A 17,209-nucleotide genomic window follows, 5' to 3' on the forward strand; every position below is an offset into this window, starting at 1 on the left:
ATTCCTATTTCATTTTAACTTTCAGTTGAATTAATCTTGTGAAATAAGGAGAGAAAGAAGGGTAGAGAACATTGCTCTTCTTAGTTAACAACTGTACATATTCACCTCACTAACCCAACATTGAGTTTTTTTTCCTGATACATGATTGCCCCAAAAATAATCATTAAAAAATCACTCTCATAATTACAGTCATGAATCACGAGACCTTCTTCGCCAATATTATTCACATCGATATGCTCTTCTTAATCCCATAATAATAAATACCACACCTATAGTAGTATAGTGTTACAACATTGGTTTTAATCTTATGGTGCGGGCCTCAACCTGCGTGGTACTACTCCGAGCTTCTGACAGAATGGTTGGGGCTTTCACTGGTTACAATATGTGCGAGAATAAAACCATTAAATAATTATTTATATGTGAGCATTAAGCTTTGTTAGTTGTTAGTAACCATAAGGTATTGTTCAACCCCACAAGTTTTAATCTGGTTTGGTGTACTCAAGCAACATATGGGGTGACCTATATATATTCACCAGTGTCCAGTAAAGGACCTCTTCAATTCCAAGCTCACCCTCAGCTCTTGCAGCATATATATCCTCGCAGATAGCTATCAACCTGCATAAGAAGCATACACCAGTAAGTATAGGGTGAAGGAGGTTGTGGGTTCATGTCTCCCTCATAGTAAATTTAGAAAATAAAAAAATGAGTTATAAGATGATATAATGATTAGGGTGAAGGGTTGGAGTGAATGAGGTTGATGGTTCGAGTCTCGCCCACAACATATATTAATATACTAACATTTGCCGATAAAAAAAAATAGTTACACAACAAGTATCTTAAACAGGGTTGGCTAGGAGAATAATGCATGTTCAGTTACTTCAGTCCACATTGAATTGGCTTGGTATATTCTTAAGGGATGAGTGGATAAATTTTTTGTAGTTTCTAATGCCATCTTAGAGAAAGAAATGTGCAGTACCTATCACAGGAAGGTAGGTTCTCATAGGGAATTCTCATCCTTAAGTCAGAACATTGAAGTCTGATAAAACGTCCAACAGCTAGAACAAAGGTTATGTAAAGCCCCCATATGCTGAACTTGCTGAGCGTGTCACCAAGAATACCCTCTGCATCAGTATTACAATACTCTTAGAAACATCATAGCAACAAGGTAACCCTTGGACACAATATTTTAAAAATGTCACAATCAACTTACGTGGTGGTGTTTCCTCGGAGACTATGATTGCCATAGGTCCTGTCAAACCTCCACAAACCCTACTAAAATTTGACGCCAGAATATCTCGGAAGGCCCACCACTCAAATTGCTCACGGTTTAGAATGAGATCAGCACTAACAGCAGTATCCTGAAATAATGGTTTTGGATTCTTAAATAAAATTCAGGAGCATTATGAGGCAAAACATATGTAATTATTAAAATGATCTGAGACACCAACACCAGCTCTCCTCTTTCCTCGTGATTATCTATGAAGGAATGACTCATATGTGAAAAAATTACGGCAGTAGATAATGAAGACAGTTGGTTCCTACCGGTCACCCACACTAATATGCCATTATTTTCGCAAATGTATAGAATGACATGCAGCCATGAATTGATGGAAGAACCCATAAAAGTTAGTCAGGAAAAAGTGCTAAATGAAGATAAGTACTCTGAATATGATTACCTCATTCAAAGTTCTGATGTCACCAGAACCAGTGAGACGGAAATATCTTGGATAAACATTGTAAATCCTAAAGCTATTCATAGAGCTGTTAAGAACTTTGCGAACATCAGACTGTCTTGGAAGATATTGAGGATCAACAGGCTTTTCATACTTCACAACTTCTTTCCCTTTTGGCCTGTCCCTTGAAAGTATCCATGTGAAAAAAATTTCCATGTCATCTGTGTACCGATCAAGGGATGTAATTAATCTGGTCCGAACAACATGTGGGACAAGCCACAATGTGCTAGCATCGGCTTGACAGCATATCAACTGGATATCATTCTTATTATATGCATCCAGATAGCCATTGGGATCAAGATTGACATCAGAATTGAGTGAATCCCATTGGATTCTTTCACATAGAGTAGTCTGATACAAAGTTAACCTTCCACTTACGGTCTTGATATCAATCTGAAAGCTAGCATCTTTGATAGGATTTGCCATGTTTGTCGGGTTACCACTGCTATACATCTGTAAGAAAAAATTAAATTATCACAATTCATCAAACTTTTATGTTGGTTGTCGTCTAACTAATACAACATTCACATTTTACACAGGCATAGGACCAGCTATGTATAGAATCAAGCATATATAGGCAGGTTGTAAGAAAAAAGTAAATATACTTCAATAAATTTGTTATAAGCTATTGTGGTTATCAGAAAAATGCAATGGCCAATCATGTGAACATAAGCAGAATAAAATGCATATGCATTCAACTTCAATAAGATATTAACACAAAAAAAGTTGTTGACAATCTGGCATTGTTACTAAATTATCTTCGAAAAAAGCAAGTTATTAACAAAACCATTTATGAACAAAATTTTAAAAATAAAAGAATCATTGATAAAATTAATACTATCTTGTACCAAACTTGATATGATTTTGCAAATGCATGTTCCTCATAAAAGTATATTAGCATGAAGTTGTGGACATGAGACAACTGAAGATATTCTAAAATCTAACCAACATCCATCATTAAATAAAATTATAATATCCTTCATTTTTATGTTGGCACTTCTACACTTTTTTGGATTTTTCAAGAAAAGAAGGCAACATAAAAACAGAAGAACGGTAGGATGCGTCCTAAGGGCAAACATTAACAGAATCAAACTTTATACGATAAATTTATTTTGAAGCTTGTGCTGACTCAGTTGAAGAGAGCCAGAGACATTAGTTAAACATAAACCTAAGTTGATTCTCCCCCAAGTATCAACCTACAGGCTTGTAAGTTGTAACACAAATACCAGGTACACATGGCACATCCTGATTGGAATATATTGTAATATCAATAAAATTCAAGACAGTATCAAAATGAAATTAAAATACATCAAAATTTATGTTATATTCTACTTCTAATAGCTTTTTCTAAACTAATTTTAAGTGGTGAAAGGATAAATGGAATGCCTTTCAGTCATTAACTAAACATTCATATAGTAACAAATCTATAAAGCAGCAGTGTCAGACAAAAATTCATTCTGTTATTTGCATGGAAAACATACCTCATTTCTATTAATAAATTATGAAATGAAGGCCTATTACAATTATCTTACCAGCATTGGAGCCCATATAACACAAATTAATACAAAGAACAGGCATATCCCATTGCAGCATTTGGTCATTTTCGTTTGCTTCTCCCCCGGTTTGTGTGTTGATCTATTCAAGTCCGAATCACATTTGACAAGGTACAAACTTGCATTTATGTCCTCAAGCTATCAAAAGGAAGAAAAAGATATAGGTGTTAGTTTCAAAACTAATCATAATTTGGAAGCAGGAGATGAGCACCACCTGAAAAAGAAACTCTTTCAAATGGATTTTGATGTCAATGGACATTCCACAGTCCAATCTTACCTCCTGCTAAGATTCAACTATTTTTATTAAGATGAATGGGAGTGGTAAGGATTTCATCTCCTTTCCAATTGGTCATAGAAACTCTAATACCATATTGATGACAGATTTTCCCAAAAGTTTAAGCTATTATGTAAATACTAACTGAAAAAGTAATATAATCTAAAAAGTCAAACTACCACCAAGACGTGGAAGGCAGAATAAGAAAACAAGTCCTACATGATTATATAGAGTAGGAACTGATGGTAGAACAACATATTTTTTCGTTTTCATGAGGTGAGTCTCGGTATAACGATAAGATTGTGGCTTTGTGACCAACAGGTCACAGGTTCAAATCCTGGAAACAACCTCTCCTCTTATGACAGTAAGGCTGCATACATCTACCCCAGACCCCACTAGGTGGGGAGCCTTGTGCACTGGTTCGCCTTCTTTTTTATGAGTCTCCATTATGCATCTCCAGTTAGTTCTACCTGATGATCCAACATCCTTGATATGTTCAATCATTTCCATCCAAATAGATTGGCTTTGTCCCAAATGCAATTCGGTTTCATCCCAATTGCTGTTTGATCCTTCTTCCCATTTACGCCTTTACAACAACACATATTTCATTGTGTTTTTCCAAGATCTTAATGTTGTCTTAAATTATTTTAGTTTATTATCTTTAGTTTGTGTAATTGTAACAAGCTCAATCTTTGGAAGATTTAGCTCAAGGGAGAGAGAATATATGAAAAATATCTCATAATATCATTGGCAGGATGTCATTCATATTTATACTCTATATTTCTTTCCTATGACTAGGAGTCTAGTATTAATATAAATGGGACTTTTGGGTTTGTCTTTTGCTGCAATCATGTTACTCCTTTCAATAATATTCTCCGTTTATAGCCATTTCTATCATGTCCTTATTCCCTAGAACTAACCAAAATCATCAACATTACCAAACAAATCATACAGTGATATCTTTTGCTAGTCATAAAATCATGATATTTTCAAAGCAACCATTTTAAATTAAGTGATCTTTAACAATAGAACACGAATTAATATGTAGTACAGATAGTACAATTTCCATAAGTTTCTTTGTATTCTCCAGCTAGTTCTTAGGATCAGAAAAATAAATGAGAGAAGATCATGCAAAATTCAAGGGCAGAAAGGTTGCAGCAAACAATACCATGAAAACCACGCAAAAAACTCTAGCAATTAATAGTTAACTGAAAATTACATGATACATGTGCAAAGACAAATTGAGGCAAACATAAACAATCATGGTCAAATTCAACCTCCAAAAGAAGCAAGATAAAGACATTCAAATATTAGAAAGGGCAGATGCATATTGGGAAAAGAGTAGAATGATGGAAATTTTACATTATGGATGATAGGTAGTGATTTTAGAAGTGAATATTTACAGAACCTACCTTTAGCCAGTCATACATGGTCAGCGATGTAGTTGTGCATGACCAGTCAAGTACACATCTTAATTCATACAGGAATGGCAGAGCACGATAAAGTCTATATCCCAAGTAGTTGATTCGTGAAACTTCACTGGTCAAGAACTGCCTATACAATGTACTCTTGTGAGGAATGCCATATCGCATTTGTAAAGCCTGCAGTGCTAGAGAAACCGATTTTGCAAGAAATATGGCACGGAGAGCTAACCGAGCTCCATGCTGTTGGGACGGGTCCATTTGCCAATCATACTCAGTTACTGAACATGTGAAGAGAATGAGGTTGAAAATATAGAAAATCACTTTCCCACTGGCAAATGAGCAAAGGTATATTATACGGTCAAGCACAATCAAGAAGAAAATAGCCTGAATAGAAAAAATAACTCTTGTTAGGAGTTATAAATTTGGCAACTCTAGCCAGAGAAATAAATGAAAAGTGCAATACATCATGTCATTTTAACATATATATTCATCACAGAGAAATTGATAAAAGTGTTTCATATACTTCCAATAAAGAACTATAGTCATTCTCTTTTTAAGTGCTATATATTACGAAAAAATGATTAAAAAAAATCGAAATGTTCCTTTCAGTTGGGGAAAAACAATCATAAGTTGAACTATTTCAAAGGTTCAGAGCAATTTTCCAGAGTAAAAAGATCAGAGAACTACATAAATGCTGTCATACTTGGTCTTTTTCAGTTTGCTAATATTAACTATAGACAAACTTTACCAGGCAAGTCAAATGACAAAAGGATAAATTGAAAAGGACATACCATTAAAATAAAGACAAATTCTTTTGGAAACTGGTCTTCAAGCTGATAAACTTCAAGGAACTCACTTTTATTTTTTATGACAGACTGGTAGAAGATGGCAACAAGAAAGAATACAATCAGATCTGCACAAAATATGTAGGCATACAGATCAATTTCTCTCTTGCCTCCACCAATTACAGAAAGTATACGGTAAGGAAATCCCACTTCTTCCACAAAACCTGCAGACTGAGCTTTGAGGATTTCCTTGGCTACATCAGCTGCAGGAGTTAGGGACTTATTCCATTCTGCCGAAGAACACTCAACTACAGGAGAGGCATACACGACCTCAAAAACAACCAAGGCAACATTGAAACTCTCTTGACTTCTTTCAATGCTTTGGACATTTACCTTACTAGCAAAAGGGCAAAGATTTGGGTTTTTTTCTTTGCATTTATCATTATGGACTACTCTGAGCAACTGATTGATTCCAGATTCAATCCTCTCTGGTTGAATCCCGTCCTCCGGCCAGAAGTTAACATCCATAGACACCTGGACAAAATAAGGAGGAGATTCTGCTCCTTGTGTGAGTGATTTCCAATATCTGAAGGAGCTCCTGATTATCAGTTTGACCATGTTAGACATCTGATTTAGCAGATTCCATGCTCTCTCTTGCCAGTTATAACTAGTGGGATGATCTTTCCTGTGGAGATCATTCCTCTTAAACTTGAAGTCTGTAGAGGACACCCACTCACCATCTTTTGGCGTAATGGAGCTTTGAAGGAGAGTAAATAAATAGAGAAGAAAGAGAGGTAAGGAACTGACAACAAATGAAGACATGATTTTGTGTGATGGAAAACCCAATTCTCGTAACAGGAATGGATCAATACTCAACCCACAGTGCTGGATGATAATTTGATAGAGATACTGAAGTAAAATATAAACTTCTGTATAGATTAGCATGATAATCCAGAAGATGTAACTTGGGCCTGTATTTACACATAAAGCATACAAGAAAAGAGCCCCAAGATACACCATTGATAACAAACTGAAGTTCCATAAGAACACAAGAACAAAGAAACAGTAACATACAACATCATTATTGGAACGCATCTGGTACCATATATAACGAAAGATCCTTCCTAACTGCAGACTTGCAGCATCAGAACTTTTATCAGACAGCACAGATGAAGAACGATCCATATAAATATGCCGAGTTTTTTGACTTTCCATCTCATCATATATCTGATCATCAATGTTTGTGTGCTCATTTGAATCAGAATCATCTTGTGAAATATTGAGAAAGCTCACCAAGTTATGGACTGCCTGATTTCCAATGGACTGTACCTGGGAAACACCATCACCTATTAATTGTACAGCAGATTTCAATGGGTTTTCTTTGGCTTGCCCTCTAACTTTGTCTTTTTTTCCAGAATCACTAGAAGTATCATCTATTTCAGTAATTTCACAAAGAGGGGAATCCACTGAATGATTCATATACTCATCTGCTAATGGAGTTTCTACATTCACGCAAGCAGATGATTCATGCACTTCAATTGGAAAAATGGAATCCTCTCTTATTGTTTGATCTAGTTTCCCCAGAACCAGTTCTTTGTCAAGGATTCCAATGTCATTATTTGGTGTAAGAGAAGTGCTCCTCCTCCTCCTTAGACCTTCACCACTGTGAGAAAATCCATCAATAGTGGATGCGTTCAAGCTATGGAGTTGTATTTGCAGGTTGAGCATTTCAGATTTCATTTTCTCCACCTGCATATTACGCTGTCGTTTTTTCTCCTCACTTTCACGAATGTGTTGTAACTGTGCAGTTTTCCATGCAGCCTTTTTCTCTTGCTCACGCACAATAGCACCAATTTGCTCTGCTTCCAGGTAACGACATACATAATCAAACTCTTGAGAGGAAAACATATACGACTGAAGTGATACCAGCACAAAAATGATAATCTCTACAATTGCAGATCTTGCAGTAATCCGAAAACCATAATCATATTTATAAAAACCAATAATCTCATAAATGTAATTCTCTGTCTCACATTTTCCAGAACTTGATCCCCCCACAAAAGGAGACTGATAAGCAAGAGAAAGAATAACAACAGCAAAGTTATATATGCGCAAGAACTTGAATATCTTGTTTTTCTTCTTCAGTATTTCAAGTCTCATGCGAAAGAATACCAGAGCAAACGCAAGATAACCAAGATGCAGAATGTCATACTCAAGTGTTCCAGTAATCAATATTAATATCAGCACAAGATCTAGTAGATGGCAATAGCAGTAAAGCCTCAAATAGTCAAGAATGGTCCACATGCTTTTAGTTTCAAAAGAGAGATCTCTCCAAACAAATGTATTCCTACGTTGAGACACAATCTGACGATATGTTGACGATCCTGAAAAACTAGAGAACCGATCAGCACGAAGTTTGAAGCAGGCAAGCATGAAGACCACAAAGTAGCTAATCAATATCCGGGGATCATCAACAGTAATTCCTACAGCATAAAAGTAAATAAATAGAATAGGTCATTCAATGCAGAAAATGGGATATTAAGTAATACATGCATATTTAAAAGTGCACTGGTGGGAATCCCATAAATCCTATGTCACTAGCTTCCATTTGACCATAGAGGGAAAGGCTCCAGATAGGAAGATAATAACCAGATAATTCAAGTTTATGAACGAAGATAAAGATCCAATGAACTAAATGTTTAGGCTAAAAGGAAACATTCTAATGGCCTCAAATACTTAAAGCACTAGAAGTCTAGAACCAAATATAAAGGCATGACAATAGAATTCTTACAGAAAGTTGCAATTCAAAGAAGGATAAGAGTCCTACCAAACCAACACTTTTCACAATAATAGAAATGCAGAGTTGAAGTTTTCCAGCAGTCATGGCAATGAATCTCACTTGGAACGCGTGAATTCAAAGGTAACATATCCTTCCAGATTATGAAATATTCCAGGATGAGAATAGAAGCAAACAAAAAGACAAATGTGGGCCATACTTTGCGTATAATTTGCCGATTCAGAAGAATACAAGCAGCTAGCAGTGCAATATACAACATAGATATTGCATTCAAGATGGCAAAGCTTGCCAGTAGTAATGCTATCATGTTTATCTCAAGACCAAACAGATTGAACATATTCTCGGTCCAGAATTTCAAATATACTTTTAAGACTGATTTCTGTATTTCAAATCGTTCCTTTCTCAAAGAAACAATCCGCTTCTTGTCCCACTTGTGACTCTCCTTGGTGCTTCCCCAGATAAACCCAAATGAATACTTGCTACTGCTGTCAGAACCTCTTGTTTTAGACGATGGGGTATCAAGTGTTTGAGACAGATCGGAGGTTAAAATTCGCAATGACTTGTTAGACACCCCTTCGTGCATTGCAGATGGTGGTTGTGAATTACATGATGGTTTGCTTTCTTCATTACATGTAGTAACATCATTGAACGCATCTTCTATGGAAACAAACAGAGGGCAGGGTTCTTCCGATGGTCCTTTGTTTAGAACTGTATTTGGCATCCTTTCCAACCAACGGAAGACATTGTATTGAAGGGTACAGGCAACAATCACTAGCACTTTTCCCCTCAACCCGGACTCTAGACCCCAAAAGCCTGGCTTGAATACACAAAAACCCAAAAACAGAGATATATCAGAGTACTTTTGCCCAGGAAACATTTCAGCCTGCATACCCCACATCTGAAAAAGATACTCAGCGGTCACCAGAAAACCCGTGTATGCTAAGAATGATTTGGATGGGATACTAGAAGTTTTTGGTAACGTGGAGCAGACAACAAAGCCAAGCAAATACAAGAGACCAAATGCACTAATTGGGGACAAAGATGCATAAAACAGAGCAATAAACAAGATCTTCTGACTGTGCCAGATAAGAAATCGCCTGATAAACCCAACTACCCCTGGCTCCAACTGATCCAAGTAATCCTGCCTGTCCTGCTTGCTCTGCCGTCTTTCATAGCTATAAAGTTGCATGACAATTAAGACTGCCAGAGACTCCCAAACATTTTGAAAAGAAGACACGTTTGAGTCATATCCCAGATAAAAATAGAGATCTATTAATTTGGATGACCACCTCTCAAGGCTTGAGAAGCTGCTCAAGCTATATATGAAGATAAACACCAAAATTGCATACACTTTCAATGGAAGCCAAAGCTGTCTTTTTGTTCTCTCAACAAGTTGCCTTCCAGTAATCCAAAGTAGGAGAAGTGACAGGTAACCAAATGATATGTGATTGGGTCTCACCATGTATACCGTGAGAAGAATAGTCAGGAAAGCAATGTAGGTGCCACATGAATGGTATATAGATAGGAACTTCTGCCCAATTGCACTCAGATACAACGCAATTCTTCTTTCTGTGAAAATAAAATATGAGGAACAAACACGGATCACAATCAACCCCCTCCATTTCCTTAACTACTTTTAGCTATTAGTTACCAGAGACAATGTGCAAGAATATCAGTATACCGGTCACCTTGAAGTAACGCCATTTATATTATTATGGGTTTTATATGTATTACTCACTATATCTAGAAGTAAACTAACTCCGAAGCACTATAAACATTCTTGACATTACCATAAGAGAAACTGTCATCACTGTATCTCACAGAGGAGGATGCATATACAGACAACAGAACAGATTTGTTAAGACCAGCTCTCAAGATGCCAAACCCAAAAGGGGGGCTAGGAGCATGCTGTATGATTGCTGAAAATGAAAATAACATATCAAAACCATGGTTATGAATCGAACAGAAGCAACCAAGCAAAGCTACTTCCAAGAAATCCCAGGCACTATCTTCTTCGAGGAGACCTGCAAGAATTTGTGAAATATATGGTGAATCTTCAATTCACTTATTACACAATGAATGGCCATAGCTTTGATAAAATATTAGAAAAAAAGACCAATAAATCCATTAAATACCTAATTGCGTTACAACTTCCATGGTTACAGAGCCTTTTTTCTCCAAAGCAGTAGAGATTAAATTAATTTGAAGAACATACAACAGTGCAAAATGAATCTCACATAGAAGAATCATAGCCTGTCGTACCGTTCTGCTGACATTGTGGCTCAAAAGATATATCAAGAAGAATATCACTGAAGAACAGATAAAATTTAAGCTGATCAATAAACGACCATAAGATACCGTAACATGATAAACTACAGAATCAAGGTAAATGATTTTCATGAATCACTAAATGAAATAAATGCAAAATGAGCATGCCAGGATTTGATAATAACATACTATATACAGCATGGATGAAACCAGGTTTTAAGGCAATGAGAAAGATCAATGCCAGCATGATAGCCCGAGAGCTTTTGCGCAATCCCCATGCTATCGTTGCCACAATCAATACCTTTGTCTCTCCCTCCTCTGTGGGTAAGAAAGATTGATATGACATAATAGAAATTAGACAATATAAATAAATTTAATATAGCCAACCAATTATATATTTTTTGGAGTAAAAGATCAGATAAAACAGCAGCAAGAAGCCACACATCTAATAAGATGGTCACAAAATAGCGTATAAAAGTTTCAAACTAATAAAATTTCTGATAAACCAAATATCAATGCATATAAATAAGCACCAAATAGGAAAATTCACAATTGTCTGCGGAAAGAGCTCTTACAAAGATTAAATGAAGATGATACAAGAGACTGTTACATTTGGCAGATGACAGCAATTCAACAACAACATCAATCCTTAATCTCACTATGTGAGGTTGGCTACATAGGTCGAATGATGTCATAATGTTCTATCATAAATCATTTTCATTGACAAAGCATTGTAATATGAGGTATGAGAATGCCAAAAGGGAAAGAAAAAGCTCGAAGTTGGAACCATACAAAAATCATGAAGCTTGAATGGAACTGCTGGGAGCAAACATATTTATTGTTTGCAACAGTAGAAAATTGACAGACCATTTTTTCATAAATATTACAAACCAAAATTTAACCATTCCAAATGATTACCAGAGGAGTTAAATTTATCAAGAAAAAGAAAACAAACGCACTTGCATATTTACATACCTACTCGGAAGCATATACAAATAAAAGGGCAACTGGGTTGTTAAGGTTTTATTTCAAAACCAATTGACAATAAGAAGAGTAGCCCAACATGTAATAAATCTTACTAAGAAGATTGAGGAAGATGATGTGGGACTTCCAATACCCCTCTAGAGAAGCCCTATAGACCAAGCGAAGGGCTCTTTCTGGCCCATGAAAGAGAACCAGAGAAATTGAGTTTTGGCTCTCATATCATGTTAAGATTTCATCACAAAACCAATTAGTAATGAGAGGAGTAACCCAACAGAGATATCATAAACCAAGCAGAATAGGGGAGATGATGTGGGACTTCCAACATGGCTAAACGTAACCTTAAATTAAAGGAGTATGTCAGGTTTTCAAATAACACGTATTGATGAGACTATGACTTGTTACCTTTTACTGAGGTAGAGTCATTAGAAGATTGTCCACCCTCATCAGATAAGCAGAGGAAAACAGAATTGTTCACAAGATTACCCAATGCAACCAAAATCCCAAGACAAAATTGTGCAAGCAAAAAAAAACCAGGTATTGGATAGTGCCACAGACCCACCATCTCCCAGATTTTCATGTCCTGTAAACAAGTATAAAATATTACAATTATTCAAAATATACTTTACTCAGTGATAAAAACCGCCATCCTGAAGGATATAATTTACCTGCCCAAGTTTCAAATTCAGAAACGAAAATGCCACATTAAATATATAGGTGCTAACAGCCCACAAAAGAATGAAGACGAGAAGTAGCCCATTCAACCGGTGCAGACGGAATAAGGAAGGAAATGCATAGATAACGTAGCCAACGTAAGCAAGTAGTCCAAACGCACATAAGCTTGCAAAATGGAAGCTCCAAAAGGAAAGGGCAAATAAGGAGACCTGAAACATATATTATAATGTGGGAAACGTATAAGCAAATCATTTGATATTAAGTGGATTAAATGTATATGACAACTGAAATTAGCAGTTGCAAATTTGTCAAAGAAATATCTCAAACAAGATTATGTACCTAATCTAAAGCATAATCAAGGCTGTTTCTGACATACTTGAGGCCTAATGCAGGAAAAAACATGAGCCTAAATTTATTAAAAACTTTTTCTTACGCAAATTTTAATGGAGATCTGGGAAATTGTGTGGGTATAGGTGCTCACACCTTATATACCGCATTTTTGCCAACAAAACTCATTGTTTTAGACTATAAAACTTAACATAAGTTTGAACAAAATATCAACTTTGATGAGCCCTAAAGTTTTACCATCTTGTCTCTATTAACATATTTTTCAAATGAATCCAAAGTCAAAGTATGAAATGTACTAAAACTATTATATGATTTATAAAAATAAGCATATTAATAAACTGAAGTAGAAAAATAAAATATTTAATTAAAGTTATTTTAAGATAATAGGTCCCTCATCATCGTAGGCGTTGGGCAGTTGCACCTGATACACCTACCCAGGGCCAGCCTTATTAACAGAATGGCAGGTTTTTGCTGTATAATCCAAAAGAATCCTACAAGTCCTACTGAGATTGTGTGGCTATAGGTGCTCACACCTTATCAACCAGTTAGCTATTTTAGGCATTAGTCCTGAAATATGTTGCTTGATCTTACATTTGATATGATGTAATAGACTACTTCAGTGTTAATTAACGTATAGATTATACTATTATTCTTAAAAAAATGCAACCACTATAAGGATATCTATAGAATAATTATTTTACCTTCTTTTTAAGGATATTTGCTTATTAGGAATCATATCTTGTCTTCAGTATGTATCTGTTCCCTTCTAAGTTACGGTATAATGAAGGACACCTGATTTTAATTTCACTCTAATAGGCTAAAGACTAAGATCAAAATTATGTTTTTCATCATAGATTTAGAGAGTTCAAGGTAAAAGAAGTATATGAGAAGAAGGATAACAATAAAGCAGTAGGACCAAATAATTATCTATTGGGGAAGGTATAAGTTGGCTCACAATATTGTTTAACAACATTATGAAGGCTCAGAAAATATCACACGAATGGCAGAATAGTACCTTAATCTCTATTTATATGAGCAATTGAGATATGTGAACCGGTACATATTATAAAGGAATTAAGCTCATGAACCATATTATGAAGATATATACAAAAGTAACTCGGAGGAAATTAAGACAAAAGGCTCGCAGTATAAAATCAATTCAACATTTATGTTTAGCGGTCAACCATGGAAGCAAAATACACACTACAAACATTGGTGGAGTGATATTGGAGGAATAAAAAAAGACTTGTTCATGGTTTTCATCGATTTTAAATAGCGTATATAAGATGTCAAGAGATGTATTGTTGAATACTCTACAAAAGAATGGAACTCGTATTGCCTATAATTGAGCAATCAAAGATATGTATGATGGAGTTACATCTTGTGTGAGAAAAAAAGATGGGGCCATAGCATATTTCCCTATTAATATAGGATTACACCAAAGATCAATTTTGAACCCTTATCTTACTGTTAGGTGTACTTACTAGGCATATTCAAGAATTGGTATCACAAAGCATGCTTCGTGTATATGATACAATCCCAGTCGAAGAGTAGAGATAGGAAATAAATGGATAGTTAGATATGGGGAGATAAGCTTTGGATGCCCATGGCTTTCCTTACAATAGAAGTAGAAGAATTATATGGAATGTAATTTTAGTAGGAGGCACACTGATTCTAGCTTAAGTATGCGTCCATCATAAAAAATGACGGGAAAATAGAGAGAGGTGTAAATCATATGATTCAAGTGTGGCGGATAAAAAGAAAAGTTGTGATATTGTATGGGGCTGAATGTTGGACATTCAACAAGAAAATTCAGTTGGATGAGTGGACACACTGCACGAGAAATGATTAGGAATGAATGTGTTAAATAGAAATTTGAGGAAACACCTATTGTGGGAAAAAATGGTAGAATGCCATCAAAGGTGGTTCAGCCAAATGGGAGAAAATTTGTAAGAGCCCAATGAAGAAGGTAGGTCAGATGAAGAGTAGTCCAATTGCTAGAAAAAGGAGATCAAGAAAAATAATAAGCAAAATTATTATAAAAGATTAAGATGTAAATGTTTGATGATATACAAGATTTATAATAGGATATTATTGTATTGTTTAATCCCTGTAGTTGACTCCACAAATTATAATGACAGTGGTAAAGAATGTAGAAAGGATGATAATGGTTTAAGCATATATTGACATAATTAACCACTCATCTAGTTAATTGTTCCATAATTTGTAAACATTCTAGGAAGACCTGAATTGTAGAGTGGAATATACTCTCTCATACTTCATACCTCATACTCTAGGATTAAATGTTCACCGATCAACACTGATACAAAAGGAAAATTATAATATGTTTTCAAGAATATATACCGGGAAACCGTACGTGAAAAAGTTGATACTGAAGTTCCGAAAAACAGCTCCTCTCAGTAAAACATTTGTGTGTCTCACACCAAATCTGCACATTAAATTAAGGCACTGGGCAAGATGTAAAGCCATATTCTGAAACTAAAAATCTAGTAACAAAAGTGAAGCAGCAAATGTGAAGTATTTGCAGAAAAATATAATCTGACCAATATTAAGCAAATTTGACACATTAATCACGTGTAACCATTTTTATTTCAATCTCAGTTTTATAACATCTTAAAGAACTTCCTAACTGCAATCAAGAATGTCATTCAACCAAATATTGAGTTTAAACATTCCCCACATAGTTAATAGCATCCACCCATATTTTTCACCCATACCAAACTGATACTAAAGGGTTATTTTCAGTCATATGCTTCACCTCTAGCCCCACCAATCCATGCCATTCCACCCCACAGATACAAAGGTCAGTAAGCCATGTAGTGGTTTACAAGTGGTAGCATCAGCTGATTTTCTGCTAATTCGTGGCAGTCTCCAATACACTTAATGAAATTTTAGGGTTGACTTGTGAGTTGTATATATTGTCTATAGACAAACTATTAAAAGCTAAACCATTTTCTAAGGGTTTCACTTATAGTTTTTCTTAGTTTCCCTTTACCTTTATTGTCTACAATGTAAACAAAGTTTGTCAATTTCTTGGCAACCCTCTTATGTCTCGCTGGTTGCTGTCAAAAGAATTCTAAAATATTTACAAGGCACTATGACCTTTGGTTTATCTATTAAACAAGCTGTTGTGCCTACTCCTCGGGCCCTAACTGTATTCTGTGATGTTAACTAGGCTACAGATATAGATGATAGAAAATCAACCTCTTGCGCTTGTGCATTTCTTGGTCCTAATGTAGTTACTTGGTAGTTTAAAAAGCAACACACCATCTTTAGATCAAGCACAGAAGCTGAGTAAAAGAGCTTAGCTCTTACATCTCAGTAATTAATGTGGATAGAGTCCCTTTTAACTGAGATAAAGTTTCCACATAGAACTACTATCATATATTGTGACAATCTCACTACAGTTGCAATGTTACATAATCATGTTTCATACAACAAGACTAAGTACGTTGAGCTAGTCTTACACAACAAGACTAAGCACATAATCCTGTTTTACACAACAAGACTAAGCACATTCAGGGAGGTATACTAGAGAATAGTGACAAATGTAATAAGGGATAGGTGATAGGTGTTAGTTTATACTCTATAACCAAGTTAGTTACACTTGGGATTAGCTTATTGTGTAAGTTATCCAGTCTACTCTAACTATAAATATCTCTTACCTTCCTATTTTGTAACTAACTTTCATTTAGTAATAATTCAGATGTTATAACTCTCTATTTCTCTCTGTTCTCTTTCTTTTCTCTCTATTCTTACAACCTTTAACTATTGAACTACTAAACTACTTTCTATCTGATCTATTCTCCTTGTCATGGCTTTCACAAGTCTTCTCTGTACATGCCTAAACCCTCGAACACAAAATTCTCCCATCTTTTTTACAATGGGTTCTACTTCAAATTTTTCTCTAATACATTCATTCTTAGTGTTATATTATCTAACTTGTTCACTTTTTAACAAAACATTCCTATCTCTACTATAGAGAGCTTATTCCCCTTTTGGCTTTTTACTACTAAACATTCAGGCACAGGTTTTATAGTCGTGCAGTAAAATATTCTTTTAACTCAACTGAATATGATAATCATTGATAAGTGTTTGAACATATCTTTGAAAAGATATGACATAAAGCAATTAGGATAAGAAGATTACTATTTGATTACCTCGACTCACGGATAAAAAACGAATGGTTAGAGGGAAGAAGTTTCTCAGTCAAGCTACAATCTGTCCTTGAAACAATAAAGCCCATCTCCTCCAAATCAGATTTAATGAAGGACAGCTGTGTGACATGAAAGGATAATACAAGAGTGTCAAACACATCAGAAGCAAAGTGCATAAGTGAACACATAAATA

At 35.3% G+C, this 17,209-nt stretch overlaps 1 protein-coding gene across 4 annotated transcripts in view; it reads right to left on the reverse strand.

Moving 5' to 3' along the window:
* Positions 61-17,209, reverse strand: part of LOC109354528 (piezo-type mechanosensitive ion channel homolog) — a 22,236-nt gene continuing 5,087 nt past the window's right edge. For all 4 annotated transcript variants that reach the window (XM_019597108.1, XM_019597107.1, XM_019597110.1 and 1 more), the window contains 15 exons: positions 17,020-17,135; positions 15,203-15,287; positions 12,484-12,699; positions 12,221-12,398; positions 11,024-11,152; positions 10,702-10,875; positions 10,357-10,590; positions 8,597-10,135; positions 5,776-8,252; positions 4,973-5,368; positions 3,266-3,424; positions 1,677-2,186; positions 1,211-1,358; positions 977-1,121; positions 61-615 (listed from right to left, as the gene is read on the reverse strand). In XM_019597108.1, coding sequence (XP_019452653.1) covers positions 480-615; positions 977-1,121; positions 1,211-1,358; positions 1,677-2,186; positions 3,266-3,424; positions 4,973-5,368; positions 5,776-8,252; positions 8,597-10,135; positions 10,357-10,590; positions 10,702-10,875; positions 11,024-11,152; positions 12,221-12,398; positions 12,484-12,699; positions 15,203-15,287; positions 17,020-17,135 — 6,642 coding nt within the window. In that variant the 3' untranslated portion in view covers positions 61-479. The remainder of the gene's footprint in view (positions 616-976; positions 1,122-1,210; positions 1,359-1,676; positions 2,187-3,265; positions 3,425-4,972; positions 5,369-5,775; positions 8,253-8,596; positions 10,136-10,356; positions 10,591-10,701; positions 10,876-11,023; positions 11,153-12,220; positions 12,399-12,483; positions 12,700-15,202; positions 15,288-17,019; positions 17,136-17,209) is intronic.

Source organism: Lupinus angustifolius, chromosome LG08, assembly GCF_001865875.1.
Source record: "Lupinus angustifolius cultivar Tanjil chromosome LG08, LupAngTanjil_v1.0, whole genome shotgun sequence".
NCBI lineage: Eukaryota > Viridiplantae > Streptophyta > Magnoliopsida > Fabales > Fabaceae > Lupinus > Lupinus angustifolius.